This window comes from Mesocricetus auratus, unplaced genomic scaffold (assembly GCF_017639785.1).
Source record: "Mesocricetus auratus isolate SY011 unplaced genomic scaffold, BCM_Maur_2.0 Super-Scaffold_100004, whole genome shotgun sequence".
NCBI lineage: Eukaryota > Metazoa > Chordata > Mammalia > Rodentia > Cricetidae > Mesocricetus > Mesocricetus auratus.
The window spans coordinates 94,415,101-94,434,395 of record NW_024429189.1 but is presented as its reverse complement, the minus strand read 5'-3'; the positions used below and the strand labels follow the sequence as shown (position 1 = coordinate 94,434,395).

Genomic DNA, 19,295 nt, shown 5'->3' with positions numbered 1-19,295 from the left:
TGTGTGCCTGTGTGTATGTGTGTGCCTCTGTGTGTGTGTGTATGCACCTGTGCAGGTACCTGTGTGTGCATGTGTGCCTGTGCATGAGCATGTGTGCATATGCTCACTGGAGAAAGAATAATACAGCCCAAGCTGCTAAATGAGAACTGAGACCATGCGTCCTCTAATAAAGATAACTGAGGAGAGAAGAGGCACTGATTTCAATGCTCCACTGTTCTCTGTGTAAGCAGATGAGTGACAGCTCGCCATGTACATGTGTTAAAGAGAATAAGCATCAGTTGACTTCCCCTCCAGTTTTAGCAAAACACACACCATGTGTGTTTAGGGCACTGGCACAGGAACCCCCTACCTCTCTTTATCCTGCCCTCTTCTAGGCCATGCTGCAGGCACGTTATCAAAGACTTTCAACTCTAACTAAGCCCATTCAATGGAGTTCCCACCCTAAGCTTTCATGTATGCAAGATCTCAAAGAGGTGCTGCTACCTCCAGCTCCCCTTCCATTCTCCCAACTAGGGTGTAGGTTCTAAAATGTGGTATCAATAGATAGGTGATTTCTTTTCTCCATATTGTTGCATAGATTCTCATTAACCACTAAAGCATACAGTAGGGTGGAGAAGTGGATAGATGGAGGAAAGGGAAGAGGGGAGGAGGGAGAGATGCATGGATGAATGGGCAAATGGGTATATGTATGTAAGGATGTATAGGTATCAATAAAGGATTAAAGAGAGTAATGCAAAAATTGATGGGTGGAAGGTAGATGGACAGATAAATGTGTGGGGGACAGTTCTGGACAGGTAGATGAAGTGGTAAGAGGCTAGACAGATAGAAGGGTAAATGGAAGGACAGTAAGAGGGAAGGAGAGAGGCTTAAAAAACCTTCCATGGCATTTAGCAATCTATTAAGTCTTGCACTGAAACTGAACAAAAAAGGCATAGTCCCTGCCCCACTAAATATTCCAATAACAATAAGATTTATCTGAACTGGACCCAAGGGACCACTCCATCCCCAGTCTGCTTGGGAGGGGAGCTAAAGGGCCCTCGCTGACATCTGATTGGGGAGACTCCCATACCCTTGAGCTCTTCTTACAATTAGGTCTTGCAAAGTCGTTCAAGAATGGTGCCTACCATGGGCAGCCAGAAATGGTGTGGAGAAAGTGGAATTAAGCCCTTACTCAGACCCTATCCTAGTGCTCACTGCAGATGCTGTAAGCCTGTGGGAAGCTGTGGGAAGCCCTTCTGAAAGCATTCTCCTCACTCCCACCCTGACCCCCACTGTCCTTGAAGCTGCCACTATCTTTCCTATGACACCTTTTTTTAAATGACTTAAAGAGGCTCCGTCACCCTCTATTCTTTCTCTGGATCATGTACTTCACTGGTTCCAGGAAGGTCCTCAGGTGGCATGGCTACTGTTGTCCCCACACAGCTCATTTACAAATTCCTCCCATCGTCCAGACTTGGCTCATCATTCAACTAAGCTCAGAGCAGCCACTGCCAAGGGGGAGCTTGTGTTCCCAACCTTACTTGTCACCCTTAGAACCTCAGATGCACTTTTAATAATCAGTGTCCTTGACTTGACCTTGCAAGCTTCCACACCCCTGTCAGACTAACAGGATATGTGTGACTCATGTGGGTAGGTACTCCTGCAAACCTGTTCCATGTACTGACTCCTCCAGGTATTACAGCACTTCTGTTTTTAAAGAAATGGAGAGAAAGAGAAACACTGTCTTTTTTTAGGTCATGTGGGCAGAATAAAAACCCAGAGAGGCTACAGCATCTGGAGCAGACATGACATTCCAGCTGTTTCCATTCCTGTCAATTCCACTCGGTCACCTCACCTGACAACTTTACATAAGACCACCTCTTTTTGCCTAGTTCATGGCTGGGCCCTGGGGTGAGGGGAGGAGTCAGAGGTGGTTCCTATCAGCTGCAGTAATGACTGACAACCTGTCAAGGAGGTCCTTCCTGGGCCCTTTGGGTTCTGTGGTATATATTATCAGTCTGCTTAGGTAGTAAACAGACCAAACAACTGCAATAACGGACATCTCCCCCTCACAGTCTGGAGTCTAGAAGCCTGGGATGGAGGTGCCAGTGGCTTACCGAAAGCCACTCCCACTTCGTCCTCACATGGGCTTTCCCCTGTGTACAGACACATTGAGTCTTAGGAAATTTGGGCCCTACCCCTATGAGCCCCATTTCCTTAGAGTTGCCTTTTTGCACACACAATGCCCAAGCACAGTCACATTGGGGTTGGCCATGTCTTCCGAATGGAACTGTGACCCATCTCTCAAAATTCGTGCGAATCCCTAAATTCTGGTGTCACTGCTGCAACTTTTTCTTAGTTATAACCAAAAGAAACATCACATGGCAAGCTGCCTTGTCTTGGAGATAGACAGCATTTGGGGTCATGTGCAGGCCTGGCACTTCTGAAGAAGACACAATTTCAAGAGCTTTGAAATGTGTGTGAAAATTAATCTCCTGTAAAGATGAGGTGGGCATCACAGGCAGAGCATCGTTTGTGAGCGCCCCGCCAACAGTAAGGAAACACAAGGCACACTTTGCAATGAGGCCATCAGGAGAGAGGGCCGAATGGGAAGAAGGGGTTCATAAGCAGACAGCCATATGGGACCCTTGAAATGAGGCAAGAACTTGGCCCTTGATCCTTGAGCATTAGAAGGCCACAGAGGGAATCCAAGTGGCTGGAGCAATGCTAGGCGTGCACAGTTGTGCCTATGTGCTGTGCACAGGCATTCTCAAAGAGCAAACCCTTGCCTGTAGCATCACCCCAGACAAGACACTGCTGGATGGGGCACAGCTCCCTTTGGGGAGATGACTTTACAAGTGGGACTAGTGTGTCTTGTGCTAAAACATTTACCTCCATACAGAATCAATCCAAAAGAGATAGGTTGGCTATTTACATTCTCACCCACCTCTGTTTCCACACCCCCCACACTCACAATATTGTTCTCATCTCCCTTCCTTGCTGGGAAAGACTTCCCAGCTACCCCAAGGAGGCTTTAAAGGTCTTTTAAGCCTCCCTCCCTCACCCCACCCCAAACATCTCAGTTTCTTTCTTCCTCCTGTTCTTGTTGACCACTTAACTGAGCATGGCATTTTGGGCACCAAGTAGAGGATGGCTATTGCGGCAAACCTTTGAGAGAAATCTCAGTGTGCTGAGGAATGTCATGGAAATGAGAGATAGTCATGAAAAGTCAGACATCTGGGCAAAGTTTAAAAGGACTGGGCATGCTCAGCCTTGAGCTAATATCATTGTGAGCAGCCCTGGTGACAGTTCCCTAATACATCAAGAATGCATGCAGGAGGGTAGGATCCATTTTCCGTTCATCAGCAACAGCAGAAGGAACAGAAGCATCTTAGATTGCAGGCGAGGAAACACCCGTCACATGTCTGAGCTGCAGGGGAAGAGGAGCTGCCAAGAAGGCCTCTCTGAATCACTCACTATGCAACACAGCCACTGGAAACACCGTTCAGTGAGCAACATGGCAGTATACACAAGTCTGTCCCCACCTAGGCTCTGCGAAGCACACCTCATGGCCTAGAGACTACAGTTGGGGTCTTGAATGCTACCCTTCAAACTTATGTGTTGACAGTTTGGTATCCAGCCTGTGTCACTAACAGGAAACTGTGGAGCCTTTAGAATCTGGAGCCTGACAGAGGAAGTAGGGTCACTAGGGCTGTGCCCTTGAAGAATGTACCATGAGTTCAGCCCCAGTAATGGTTAATCTTGATTGCCAACTTGATGAGCGCATACAACTCTCTGGGAATAGCTGTAGGTTAACAGAGGTAGGACATCTATTCTGAATATTAATAATATTCCATGCATTAGAGTCCTGTAATGAATAAAAATGAGAATGAGCATAAGCCTTCCTCACTCCCTGCTTCTTGCCTGCAGACACAATGTGGCCAGCTATCTTAAGTTCCTGCCACCATGACATTCCCATGCTAGATCATATATACTTGAAGTGTAAAATCAAAAGAAACCCCTCCTCCATCCAATTTACTTCTTATCAGCTATTTTGTCACAGCATGAGACAAGTAACTGGTGTAGACCCTTCCTGTCTCTCTTTGCTTCCTAGATGCCTTGACATGAGGAGCCTTCACTCAAATCACAATGCCCTAAAGCAGTGGGATGCTTGACAATAGATCGAAACAACATAGTCTTTTTCTTTTAAAAGTTAATTGTCTCAGAACCCTACATACAGCAACAAGAAGTTGACTAGCACACCAGATAATTCCAACAAGATGTCTAGTTGAGAATACCAGTGGAAGATTCTATCTAGTTCTGTTGTTTATTCTAGATACCCAGGAACCCAAGACATTTCAGATTGCTATAAGTAATAATGCTTTCTAGGCATGAGAAACATCATTTATTCCTTTGCTATAGCTGACTTCTGTCTTGCCAGTAATAGCAGCAGCAGCAGCAGGAGCAGACCATCAACAGCTCTGAATTACAGAATTGCTTTTCTATGTCATAAGCTTGGCACACTTGGTCCTTCACTCTTATCTCACCATCATCATCAGTCCCATTTTATTGATGAGAAAACTGAGGTTCAGAGAGGACTAAAAGCTTTCCTATAGCCTCACTTTGGAACACATAGGAGATAAAACTAGAGCCCAGGACCCCTGAGTTCAGAGTCCACATTCACCATCATATATCTACATTGACAGGAATTTCCAGCAGTGTGGATGTCCCCATGCCATCTTCCACATGTATCTGGCTAGGGTGCAGTGTTGTAGAATATTTGTATACTGTGTGAAGATTTATTGCTACAATTAGTTTAATAAAGAGCTAAATGGCCAATAGCTAGGCAGAAGAGATAGTGGGATTTCTGAGGAGAGAGAAGAAGAGGAGGAGGAATCTAGGTGACTGATTGTGCCAGAGAGAGGTCAGCAAGACTCAGAAGGAAGAGTAGGACACAGAAAATGGGATAGAAGTAAAAGCCACATGGAAGAATATAGATTAATAAAAATATGGGTTAATTTAAATTATAAGAACTAGTTGAAAACAAGTCTAAGCTAAAAGCTAAGTTTTCATAATTAATAATAAGTCTCCATGTCATTATTGTGAACTGGTGGCCCAAAGAAAAATCTGACTACAGTACAGGATTTCCCAGAGGCCTGTGCTGCCATTAGCTAGCCAGCATATTATTATGCACTCAGAACTCTTGCCAAAAGATTGCTGAATAGTGGTTGTTGGAAGACTTCCATGAATAGGAGCGATAGTGTCCAGACACTCCCCTTATACTCCAGACAGCCCTGAATCAGTTTTCTATCCCTGATGATCCATTTTCCTCAACACCTGAATGCTTCCTAGCCAGTTTTCATCACAAGATTTTCCTGGGATCTCCCTGTCAGATGGTGCTGATAAGACACTGGTGACAGGAGACTTCAGAACAGCCACCTAGTCTCAGGTAAGAGTCACCACAAAACAAGCATTCTCACAGGGCTTCAGGTCATAGCTCAGTCCTGAGCACTTGGGCCCACCCACAAAAGGAGTACCACTCAGAGAAACTGGGGTCAGGGCAGGGAGCCCGGGGAACATGGCAGACCCTGCAGAAGTGAGTGAGAAGGGGTTTTATGCTGTTCAGTCATCCACAGGCCAGTGTCAGACCTGGAGTCAGGAGAATGAAATTTCTTCCTTCTTCATGGAAAAACTGGATTCAAGCCACAAATACATGTTACTGGGGAGTCTGCATTTTTCCTCCAGCTTCACCAAAATCAGTGGAGCTTCAGGCAAAATTTTTCTTTCATGCAGAGACTAAGGCCCAGAGAAGAAAGCAGTACAGAGTCACAGGGAAAGGAGATAAACACTTCCAGAGCTTTCCACTCTCTAGGCTCCACACAAAGCAGTGCACGGGAGGGAGGGGGGCAGGGAACACAGATGGCTTAAAAAATCTGGCCTTGTGAATGTTAACCTGTGGTGGCAAATGTCATACCCAGATAGCAGGTGTAGAATAATAAGCATCAATGAACTCAGCAAAGAACAATGACCTTCCCATGTGAGGTAATGCTTAATTGCTCTTTAGCAGACACACTTATCTTAAATAAGACCATCCCTCTGGGTCATCTTTTATGATTCTGCTGCTTCTCCAACTATGCCTAGCAACACACATCTGAGATACAGATAGGTGGCATATAGTTCAAAGGATGCAGAGATGCTCTGTATTCCTGGTCAATCTGCCCTCCTCAGCATATAATGGATATCTCTGACCCCATGTAACGGTGGCTTGAGGATCCTAGCATCTGATGCTGTTACTCATCCTGTGAACAACAAGCAGTAAAGTTCATTAGAAACAGAGCTACTACCTTCATGGTGCCCATAGCTTTGAAAGCCACCGCTAATCTTGAAGGGGTCAGTGTTGCCAGCATCACGTTGAATCTTGCACTCTTTCTTTGAATAGGTGAATGGTACTGTCCATTGGGAGCCACAGAACCAAACCTGTGAGGATGTAGAAAAAGCAGGATGGAAAAAATAAAGACGAAGTTTAAGACAAAAGAAAGTATGGCCCTACTAGAAATGAAGCCATGTGACTCCCATGTAAACACAGAAATAGGAATCCTGGAAGCTTCTCAATGTAAATGCTGAGAAGAGCTTGACTTGTGGAAGGAAAGGGCAGGTTTTCTACCACTGCCAGCCTGCAGTGTGGTAGCAGCTCCCCAAAAGGAAGAGCACCATCATCAAACCAAAGCCTGAAATGTGCAAACACAAGCTGGCTTGCCTTTTTAAAACAATGCAGAGTGATTAACATTCCATAAAATTCACATGTTTACAGCATCTGGATTTGGTGGGTTTTAGGATATGCACAAAGTTCTACAACCATTATTACTCCTCAACTCCAAAACTGCCATCATCCCAAGAGAAACCCCGCTCCATTTGCCGTCACTCTATATTCTCCACCTCTAGTCTTTAGCAACTGGCTTTGACTTTATAGATCAGCCTACTCTTGTCGTCAATGGGAACAAAATATATAATGTGTTTTTGTGTCTGGCTTCTTTCACTTGGCACAAGGTTTGCAAGGTTCACCTATGCTCTAGATTATATCAGTACTTCTTGTTTTTTTATGAATGAATATTGCACTCAGTAGTTGTTAGCATTTATCAGCCAACAGATGGTAAAGTTATTTCCACTTTGGGGGTATTATGAATAATTATGTTATGAATATTTGTGCTCAAGTTTATTTGGGACAAATTGATGTTTACATTTCAATGAGATAGAACCACATATATACAGATATACATATGCATCTGGAAATAGAACTGTTACATCATCTAACTTCAAACATTTTTTAAAAGATTTGTGTATTATTTGTGTGTGTGTGTGTGTGTGTATGTGTGTGCATGAGCTGCATGAGTTTAATGCATACCCCTTGAGTAGAGGAGCTCACTGAGGCCAGAAGACGAGATGAGATGCTATTAGTGTCTGATTGACATTGAATCTTCTGGAATTAGACTGCCATTATGTGGGTATGGGAACTTAATTTGGTTCCTCTGCAAGAGCAACAAACACTCTCAACACCGGAGCCATCTCTTCAGTTCAAACTTAAAACTTTTGAGGAAATGCTAAGTGAGTTTCCAAATCTATGAAGACATGTTACAACACTGTCAGGGACATAAGATGGTTCTAATGTCTCCTCATCTTCAACAGCACTTGGTATTGTCTGCATGTTTTACAAAAGCCATTCCAAAGAGTGCAGAATGATATTTCACTGTGATTTGACAGCAGTGTTTCAGGCATTGGTGAATTTTCTTTCATGTTTTATCAGAGAGTTGATATCTTTGGGGAAATGTCTATTCATACTTTGTTTATTTTTTAACTGGCTGTCTGTCTTGATCAACTGGAATAGTTTTTCTGTTCTGAGCGCTAGGCCCTTATGATGTTTTTTTTATTTACAAGTCTTTCTTCAACTCAAAAGACTATTTTCACTAAGTTTTTTTAAAAAATGTATTGCCCTACATTTTCTTTGGTTTTTCATTACCTGACTTTTGGTGTCAAGCTTAATAATTCACTGATGAGACCAAGGTCACTAACATATACCCCAGGTCTCTTCTAAGAACTGTGTGCATATATGTTGGGTGGTGTGTGTTGTGAGAATTCTTTCAGTCAATAGTCTTTGAGGCACTGACCCCTTTCAGGGTGGGGCCCAGAGGCTATGTGTGGACTGGCAGAAAGTCCCTGATTGCTTTCTTGGGCGGTGGTCACAGATCAGGACACAGCTTCCTGCACCTTCAGGGGCAGAAGACCACGGTGGCAGTTTTACCTTCATTGTGTGAGTGATTCCCCAATAAATACCTGACTTCCCTTTATTCTGGACTCTTGTGGAATCTCTTGTTACATCCTCAGCATGAGATAACAGTTCAGCCTAACAGTTTTAGATAGCTACATGTCCTGGACACACTTGTTGAAAAGACTACTGTTTCCTCTTTGTCTTGGTGATCCAGAAGTCTAGCAATTGCCAATAAATATGAGGATTTATTTGTAGACTATTCTATTCCATTGTCCATATAACTACCCTTATGCTAATGTCATGCAATCTAGATTACCACAGCTTGGTCATAAGCTTTCAGATTCCAAGTATGAATCCTCCCACTTTGTTCTTTACAAAGATGGATTTCTTTACTCTGGGTTTCTTATACTTACATATAAATTTTAAAGTGTGTTTATTACTTTCTTCAAAAATGGCAGCTGTGATTTTTTTAGAGAAGCTATTGAATCATTTATCCACATCTGTTAACTTGCTCACTTTCTAATCAAGTGATGAACCAAGGCCCCAGAAGACAACTCCTTCAAAACCCCATGTGGCCACTACTGTTCTGTAGTATGGGGGACAACTTAAATGGTAATGAATAATGTCATAAATCAAATCTTGCTCATCAAAGGGATGTATTAGCTACAAACAACACAAGCCCACTGTCATTCTGCTTTCTCACTAAATCTGACTTTCTAATGTCTAGAACAATTGCTGAGCCCTTCCCATTGGCCAGTGGTCTTCGAAGGCTGGACCAGCCACTAGGATCTGATTAGGGTGATGGAATATGGGAGCTGCCCATTGTGACTTTCCTACCCTCCTCCATCCTCCAGAGTGGGTGATGCTGACAAGAGCCTTGGAAGTGGACAGGTGCCTCTAGGGAAGGCTAATGGGCCCCAGACCCACTTTTACAGCACTGGTGGCTGGTCTGCAAAGATGTCTTGGTTGTTTCTGTTCTGTTTACCACTGGTTCACATGGGGTGGGAGACAGAATTCAGTCCATTCTAAGTCTGCTTCCCACACAATTTTCTTTGACTTTTGTAATTGACTACATTTACTTGTTGAAAAGAACTTGTAAGTAGCAAAGACAAGTAAAGGAGCAAATCCACTGCAAGGCAAAAAGACAGTTTATTTGTACCCAGATTGCCGGCTCTGCCAGTGATTTAAGTACAGCTGTGTCTCAGGGCTTACTGTTCACAGGAAGCATGGCTGAGGCACTGAAGGTAGCTGGTGTTTCCTAGAATCTGTAAAATGCATCTTTAACCCTGACTTTCACCCATGGGTCACTCCAGAGAAAGAAACCTCACTGTTTGATTCGCCTTAACTGCCTTGTGGTCACCTGGGCATTTTCCCTCCACCCCCAGCCCCTGCTTTCTTATTTATTCTTTGAGAACTTCATGTACGCATACAGCATATTTTGATTATGATCAAAAGGTGGTATCTTAACCTTTCACACCCACAAGGGAAGCAAGTATCACACATCAGTCTATTTATAAATTGTCAAAATAAAAACAAGTTATATACCCAACAACAAGGAATTGGATACATAATTCATCAACTATTTAGCATAGTGCTATGGTGCATTTGATATGTAATGTTAGATGAAAATTACAAGTTATTTTAAAATACCATAATTTCTAGATGGATCCTCTATGTTAAAATTCTAATATAGATCTCTTGATTTAGACATTTTGGCATAGGGAAAAGCCTACCATAACAATCATTATGTCTGGCCAATATCATGTTGGAGCATTTAGATTTTTCTCTATTTGCATATCTACCTTTTCTAGTTAGTTGTGAAAACACTTAGGAGAAGACCACTTGGCCATGCAGCCTGTAAGACCCCAAAACTAGAGGCCTCATCTGAGGGAACAAGTAGATAATCTATACATACCTTAAGGAGAAAACTACTCACCTATCCAGCAGGTTCTCTCTTGGAATCCGAACCTTGTCAAATATCAAAATTCCGTTATCCACTCCATTCAGACCTGGGAAAACAGGTTTCAAATGTAGATGCAAGGGAAAGCTATGCAACATTCCAAAGATGGTCTCAGCCACTTCTTGGCCTAAAACATAAACCTTCAACATTTCCAAAACTGCAGGTGCTCTTTTGTTAGGGGCATAGTAGGAATATTGTCTCAGACACACCTGGCCCATCCCCAACCCCCCCAAAGGAAAACAGCCCTTGTTTGCAGCCCCCCACCTCCCACACACAGTGTGCTGGGGGCTCAGGTTCAGGGTCTGATAGGGCATTTCCCTCCCTAGCAGCAAACATTATTAAAAGGAAGGAAAGAGTTCAGGGCCTGAGGAGACATCTCAGTGGCTAGGAGGACCAATTGATCTTGCAGAAGACTCAGGTTCAGTTCCGAGAACCCACATGGTGGCTCACAACCATCAGCAATTCCAGTTCCAAGGGACCGATGCCTCCTTCTGACCTCCCTCAGCACCAAATACGCATACGATACATGAACATGCAGGCAACACACTCATACACACAAAATAAAAGTTAAAGCTAATTAAGTACATGAAAGTTAAAAGGGAGGCGTTCCAGGCGAGAGAACCATGGGGCACTGAAGGCAGAAGTCAGCCCCTCCCCACACACATCTCATGCCTCCTCCCTTTGGAGCATCCTCCTCAGGCACAAGAGGAACGAGTGAAAGTAGATGACAGAAGACATAGAAAACCAAAGCAGTCTCTCTGCCATTGCCACTGTTTTCTACAGGTGGCAGGACTTCATAAGCATTGGCCTGCCCCGCTCTCAGCAGCACTTGACACCCCAGGTGCTTCAGGGGCCATGCTTAGCAGCAGTGATTTCCTATACTAAGGGTAGGATGAGGTTACTCCTCCCCTGTCCAAGGTGTCTCCCCTACCCCATCCTCTCTCTCTTCTCCCTTTTATCCTTAATTCCTATAACCCTTTTTTAAAGCTGGTATCACCTTGGAAACCTGGTATCACTGGGTGCTAAGGAATGAATTGTGTCCTCTCCCTATCCCATTTGTAGGTTGAAGTCCTAAGCCCCATATCTATAATACTACCTTGTTTGAAAATAGCGGCATTACAGAGGCAACCAAGTTAAAACAGGGTCATTAAGGTGGACCCTAATATAAATGATAGAAGTTCATGTATGAAGGAGAAACCTGGGGACAGATATGTACATAGGGAGACTATGTGCTCATGTGAAGATGGCATTCACAAGCTGAGGCAAGAGTCCTGGACCAGAATCTTCCATTGCCTCCATCAGAAGGAGTCAACGCTGGCAGCTCCCTCATCTCAGGCCTCGATCCTCCAAAACTGAGGACCAGGCTGTGTTACCAATGTCCTGAGTCATCCTCAAGGCTCACCAAGGGCTACAAGGCCACAAACATTATCTGGAGATGAAGCATCATCAGAGATCTTTGGTGGGGGGCTGGAGAACCCACAGGAGACACAAATCAACAGAGGAGGTCACCTGAGAGCTCACCTTCTTTGTGCATCATATCAATAGCTGTCACTCCTGGATACAAGTTTCCGTTTTCATCTCTGATGGGAACGATGAAACAGTGGGGCCCTAAGGAAGGCACAGAGACAGGCCTCTATTAGGTCTCCCTTTTTCACTGTTTTTGAGGCTGAGTCTCAGTGTGTAACCCTGGATGGCCTAGAACTCACCATATAGGGCAAGATGGTCTCTAATTCAATTTAATCCTCCTGCCTCTGCCTTTCAAGTGTTGGAATTCCAAGAGTAAGCTACCATACGTGGCCCTAGACTCACCCTCCTAAAGAAAAAACTTTCAAGCTGGATGTGGTGGTATGTAACTTTAATCCCAACATTTGGGAGGCAAAGGCAGGTGGATCTCTGTAAATTCAAGGCCAGCCTGGTCTACATAGAGAGTTCTAGGATAGTCAGGAATATCCAATAAAACCATGACCCAAAAAATAAAAATAAAAGAATAAAACTTCATGTCTTCTCTGTAGCAGTATGACATTATTTCACTCTCCAAATCCATCGAGTTCTAGGCACTGCATACAACAGAGGCTAATGTCAGCATATTTGATAATCACTTTTATATAGAAGAGAAAGTTAGCGGTGCATATTTTTATAAAACAAAACTGGCCCTGTGAAGCACATCTTCAGTGTAAAGAATTGATGTGAAAACAGAAATAGCAAAGATAATTCTTTCATGTTGGTAACAAACCTTGAGACCTTCCCTCAATGATGAGCTGGGCAAAGACAGCAGCATAGTTCCCATACATGGCGTTGCCGATGTACATCTTCTGGGCATCTTCACATGGCGTGTCAATCACAAACTCCTGCACAGAAGAGTAAGTCAGAGTGTTTGCCTCCATGTGGCTCCTTTCAACCCCTAGCTCAACACAATGAATACCACAAAACAGATCTGCAGGGTAAGGAAGATTCAGAGGTTCCTGGAAAGCCACTGTCTCAACTTTGTGTAGTTCTGTCACTCCAATGTACTTTACCTTCATCTTTGCTTTGAAGGTCGCAGGAGATTAAAATGGATAATTCGATCAGAAAAATAAGTGAGCAGTATTCATTCATTCATTCATTCATTCATGCATTCCCCATCTGTCTTTGACAGTGTCAGGCTGATGTGTGCTGTTCTGTTCATCTGCCAGGTATCAATGTGTTAACTATTTCTTCAGTTATCAGTTTCTATCATCCAGCTACTTAATAATGAGGTTTCCACTTTTAAAGAACCCAACCTAACACCTCTACAAGAGCTAGATGTGACAGCACAGGGCCCAACCCTATCTACTTTAGAGGCTGGGATAAGAAGACTATAAACTCAAGGACTGCTTGGACCTCACAGTGGGTTTAAGGGCAGCCTAGGCAACTTAGCAAGGACCCTTCTCAAAATAAAAATAAAGGGATGTGGCTATAGATCAGTTCCATACACCCCTCACCCTCAAACACCTCACGTATGGGGTGCCCATGAAAAAAGGGGTGACCCAATGATCCAGGGCCCTGCATGGTTTGTTCCTGACTACACGAATGTATGTTTCACTTTGGCTTTCTTTTGTGGGTAAATCTCTGACTTCTCAAGCCTTCTTCTATTGCACAGGCCTGGCCAGCCTGCAATCATGATAAGAACTTTGTTTAAATGACAACCAGATCATCAAGAGGCCAAAATCACATACTTGGCTGTGAGCAAAACAGGTACCTGTGAGCTATTCCTATCATTTAGCATTTCACTCCAAAATAATTTTAATTTTTTAAAGGAAAAGAAAACACCCATCAAAGCCTTTGGCTGGTTGTCTCAGAATCTTCTGTGAACATCTTACTAGTCAGTGACTACAATAAAGCCCCCAAGGTCCCAGACTAGAGTCATGAGACCAAACCCTTGGAACAGAAACACCTGTAAAGGAGCCTCAGTCTTCCAAGGGGATCTTAGAATTTCCTATGCAGTTTGTCTCAGTAATAGCCAAAGATGCCAGCTCCAAACACCCTGAAGCTAACTGCAGCCTGAAGAAATGGGGAAAGCATGCAGGGTTGGTTTCTAGTTTCTGCTCGAGTCCAGGATTCTCTTCCCTACTGTCTGGACACCAATACTAGTGGAAATATTGCCATCAAGGCCCACATCTCCCCAGTCTTGTTCACCACATGAGTTCTCTTTAAACCTCCTACTAAGGAGGTACTGACCACACCGCTAGCTCTGAGCACAGGGTACCTATGACAGGTCAAGGACCCAGAAGAAATAGGAGAAGGCTGAACTGGCCATTTAATTGGAGCTGACAATGTAGAAGATATGATTCAGCTAAACCAACATGCTCTTGGTCACACAAGGATTATCTCAGATTTCAGATTATAAAGTGTATAGACTGTGCTTTTCCACCGGGCCAAGAAACACAGTCTTGAGGCCTAAGAAAACAATCTCTGACATCAGTTTGTACAGGAAAACCTTTAACATGTGCAGGGGCTTTTCAGAAAAACACATGGATGAGTTGAATAGCTTTAAGAGAAGCCTCTGGGGATTGCCCTTGGCTTATCTGGCCAGTCATGGCTGCTGAAAGCAGGAGTAACTCCAGGCTACATGCAATGGGCAAGAATGACAAAACAACCCGTGTACATGATGGGGAGGGAGAAAAGAGCCCTGGAAACCTGGGGCTGCCTGGGGAGAAGGTGGGAGGCCACCAGTCCTGTACACATCTAAGAGCTTTGTCACTTCTGGCAAGAGGCTTGACGTGGAAAGTTTGTATCAGCCAAAACACTAGAGTTGAAACTGTAATCTAAACAATGCCCAACATGTGTGCTGGTTACAATTATGATTACTTGTGGAAGACCAGCAAAATGGTCAAAGTTGCAAACACTAAGAAATGCAAAAAATAAAATAAAATTAATAAGAAAGTACAGGGCTGGAGAGGTGGCTCTGTGGTCAAGAGCATGAGCCACTCTTGCTCTTAGAAAGAAGGTGACTTTGGTTCTCAGCTCCCCTGTCAGGCAGCTCCAGGAGAGCCCACGTTCCTGGGCTCTGAGGATACCTGCACTCACATTGTACATGTACCCCCCCACACACACACAGTACATCATGTAAATACAAAGTAAATCTTTTTAAGTAAAAAGGGGCCAGTGAGACAGTTTAATTCCTGGAACCCATATGGTAGAAAGGAGAGAACAGACTCCGGCAAATTGTTCTGACTGCCACAGAGTGCTGAGGCACATACAGGTGTACACATGTGTGTGCACGCACATACAATATAAATACATAAACAATAAAGTTAAAAAGCTTTGGCCATAACCTCATTTACTTTTGCTAGTTAGCATGGAGTATGAAAATAAAATTCTTATCTCACATTGAACCATGCCACTGGATAATCTATTCCCATACAAATGAAAACAAAAGAACCCACAAACCAAAAAAGTAAATGAGGGAAATAAGGTTCATTTGATATGCTACACAACTTTCAAAGGGAAATGAAGGAGAAACATGAATCCAAGGGAGAAAGCCACCCCCTACTGCGTTAGTCCCCTCCCCCTTACCCACTCCCCTGCTTCCCTCCTGGCAGAAGTTTATGACTGACTTGTTCTCGTTCTCTCTCCCACCCACTGGAGAGATAGTGCTCCCCATCTCCTCATCAGCAACTCCCCTGTCAGAAAGAGGCAGCTGCAGGGGCCTATCAGGTGACAAAATCACTTATGCTATTTGGGGAAAATGAGACCAATGCAAGAAATTATTTTTTTGACAAAAAAAATTATAAGAAGAAACAAGTAAGAATGTGGGTGGTTTTTCTTTCACAGTAATGATTGCAAGGTCATCTCAATATCACAGCTTGGGAAAAGAAAAAAAATGGCCAGCCAAAACCCATAAGGTATCAGGTCAATAAAGCATCGCTTGGCGGGGAAGCCACACTCTTAAAGGCAGCTCCAGTTCAGTCTAAGGCTCCTCATTAGCTATCACTAGAGTCAGAGTCCTAACATCTGTGAGCCTCAGTTTCTCCGTCTGTAAAACAGCAACAACAATGATCCGCTGGCTGGTTATCTAAGTGCTTAGCTTAGAGTCCACTACCCCTTCAATTCTCAGATAACAGGAACTGCTTCACCTATTTAAAGGGAGTGTTGGTTTGAAAGAATACGCAACACCATAAAGAAGAAGCTGGGACAGCATAGCAGGGCACAGCCCTTGCTCATAATGTGACCTGGGATATCACTGACTGCTATAGAGAATGAACATCAGGGCAGGGAAAAGCCATCCTCTAAGACCTGTCACCTGAATATGACATTCTAAACACTGGCCACTCACCCAATGAGGATTCATCACTCCCCCCCCCAAAAAAAGCCTTGTTTTTAAAGATGTCCTGATTCAGAAGGCAAACTCAGAGGAAATGGAAGAATGGAGCTGGACACACAGACACTAGTGTAACAGCTCCTCCCCACCCCACTCACAAACACGGCTGTGCATATCAGAATTCAGTTACCCCTTGTAGTCCTTAGGAATATCCAGTACCAAATAAGAAACCACGAAACCACAGTGGCTTTCTTTATCCAGTGGTGGGAACAGGGTGAGTCCAGTAGTGGAGAGCTACAAAGGAGAGCCCAGGATGTTTGTAGCCCAGGATGGAGCAAGACACCAAATTAGAAGGTCTTGGCCAACATCTTTACTTAATTAATAAGAAGGGGAAAGAGGGACAGTGAGATGGCTCAGTGGGTGAAAGCACTTGCCACAAAACCCGATGACGTAAATTCAGTCCCTGGGACCCATGGCCGAAGGAGAGAACTCAATCCAACAAGTTGCCCTCTGACCTCCACATACATGCTGTGGCATGGACAGATGTGTGGGTGCCCGTGCTCCCGTGCATGCACACACACGCACATGCACGCATGCTAACAAATAAGTATTTTAAAGTAAAGGGAAAGGAATAATAGCAAAGAAAAGAGAAACAAAAGGAAAAGATCAGAGTCATCACATGAGGGAGAAAAAGTGACACTAAGGTGCCTTCAGGTTGTCAAGTAGAATCTGTGTGAGCCATGGTTAAAAACAACACATAGGGACTAGGAGATGACTCAGTGGGGAAGAACTCTTGCTGCTTGAGCATGAGGACCTAAGTTTAAATCCCCAGGACTCAGATAAAAAGCCAGGCGTGGTGCTACTTGTCTGTCACCCCATCCTGTGTTGGACAAAAACAAGTATCACTGGGGCATGCGGGCTGCTAGTCTATCTCTCGGTGGGAGATTCTGTCTCATGGGAATAAGATAGAGAATGGTACAGCAGGAAACTCTACATCTTCTTCTGGCTTCCATATGCATAGGCATGGGAGCACATGTGTGCACATATACCACACACACACACACAATCTTAGTTAAGGGTTTCTATTGTTGTGAAGAGATACCATGAAGCTTAGTCAGAAGTTTAGTTCATTATCATCATGGTGGGACATGGGAGCATGCAGGCAGACATAATCGTGGAGAAAGAGCTGAGAATTCTATATCTTGATTCAAAGGTAACAGGAAGTGAACTGAGACACTGGGTGTAGCTTGAGCATAGGAGACCTCAAAGTCTGCCCCAACAGTGACACACCTCCTCCAACAAGGCCATACCCACACCAACAAAGCCACACCTCCTAATAGTGCCACTCTCCATGAGCTTATAGGATCCAATTACATTCAAAACTAACACACACACACACACACACACACACACATACACTGCCTAATACAATTAATGACCCATTATCTGCATGAATCCCACATCACTAGAGTCAACCATGTATTGAGATACATTTTAATTACATCTATACTGATTACCTGTGGATATTATTTTCTTATCATTCCCTGAATAATAAGTTTAACAAACACATAGCATCACATTAAATAAGGTATTAGGAGTCATCAAAAATGATGTAAAGTATATAGGACAATGTGTCAGGTCCTACACAAATGTTATGTCACGTATATAAGGAAACTGAGCATCTGTGTATTTTAGAATTATCAGAGATTCCTAGAAGCTGTGATACCCCATGAGGGACAACTGTGACAGCATAGAGGACTTATCTCCTGACCATGTGCAACAAACAGAAACAGCAAAGACATCTCCTCTCTTCTTCATGGACTACTGTTAGAAAGAACAAGGTGGCTATTACTGTTTCCATGGAAACATTATGAGGGAATAACTAAAGAATTCATGTACTGAGCTGTGTCTAAGCGTAGTTGGTATTGCTCACAAAGGCTGAGCTCATGTCCATCTCTAAAACAACCAGATGCTGTTCTGAGTCTAAGATTCTCAATCAGAGTACATGTCAAAGGTATGAAGCCCAGCAGCACATGCAGAGTGCATGAAGACTGACAGCGCATGCAGAGGGCATGAAGCCAGGCAGCGCATGCAGAGGGCGTGAAGCCAGGCGGTGCATGCAGAGGGTGTGAAGCTGGATAGCAAATGCCAAAGGTGTGAAGCCCGGTAGCACATGCTCAGGAAGATGGGGTGGTCTATACAGGACTCCTGTTGCAGTCAACCATGAAAAAAGAAACAGACTCTTCACCTGATTGTCAAGGTCAAAGGTGGCCTCAGTCTGGATCCCTCTCACATTGCTCCCATGACCCTTCTCAGTCATTGCAAACATCCCAGTATACTTCTGCTCCTAAGTTCAGGAGATATTAAAAGAGAATTAGATGGTCAGGTGATCTCTAGCTGAAGACCTCAGGCCATTAACAATATTAGCAAGAAAGGGAGCAGAAAGCTGGAGACAAACATAAAAATGTATCTTGTTGGCATCTATTATGAGGTTATGAATATAACTGGTGAAGATGGAAGGATGGCTTGGTGGTTTAGAGCACTTCTAGCTTTTGCAGAGGACCTAGTCGAGTTCCAGCACCCACATAATGGCTTATAAATACCCAATAACTGTAGTTTCAGAGGATCCAACGCCCTCTTCTGGTCTCTGAAGGAACTAGACACTCATGTGGTGCACAGACATATATCCAGCCAAAATACCCACACACATAAACTTTTTATCCTAGTGACAGACATGGAGGAGTGATGAGCAAAGGGGTCAAGACCATGATGATGAAATCCACAAAGACAAATGAACAGATAAGGGGGAGATCTTGAATCCCAGACTGATGGCTAATAGGCCAACAGGAGACTGATCCAGACCCCATAAATGTAGTGCCAGGGAGGAGGCCACAGAAATCACTGGGGCCTTGGGTAGTAGATCAGTGTTCACCATGGTTTATGAATGAGCTTTGAGAGACCATTCCAAATAGAAGGATGCTCTCTCAGCCTGGACACATAGGGAAGGGCCTAGGTCCTGCCCAGGATGAAATGACAGACTTTAGAGATCCCCCAAGGAGGGTCTCACCCTCCCTGGGGAATGATGTGGGGATTGGGTGGGGGGCTGGGGGACTGGTAGAGGGACAAGGGAGGAGGGGTGGAAGAGGGAGCTGGGATTGACATGTGAAACATTCACATTTCTAGTTTAAATGAAAACATATTTTGAGAAAAAATGATTATGACAGATGTAGCATAATATTTTAAAAGATAATCTTGAAATTCTCATTTTAAACAATTTTTTAATCAGACATACATTCACACAAAAGTACTATGAA

At 43.8% G+C, this 19,295-nt stretch overlaps 1 protein-coding gene across 3 annotated transcripts in view; it reads right to left on the bottom strand.

Annotated features, from left to right (window-relative positions):
• Acoxl (acyl-CoA oxidase like) overlaps positions 1-19,295 on the bottom strand; it is a 317,884-nt gene that overhangs the window by 243,532 nt on the left and 55,057 nt on the right. For all 3 annotated transcript variants that reach the window (XM_040746264.1, XM_040746263.1, XM_040746265.1), the window contains exons 5-9: positions 18,230-18,328; positions 12,436-12,550; positions 11,724-11,810; positions 10,179-10,251; positions 6,324-6,456 (exon numbers count right to left, since the gene is read on the bottom strand). In XM_040746264.1, coding sequence (XP_040602198.1) covers positions 6,324-6,456; positions 10,179-10,251; positions 11,724-11,810; positions 12,436-12,550; positions 18,230-18,328 — 507 coding nt within the window. The remainder of the gene's footprint in view (positions 1-6,323; positions 6,457-10,178; positions 10,252-11,723; positions 11,811-12,435; positions 12,551-18,229; positions 18,329-19,295) is intronic.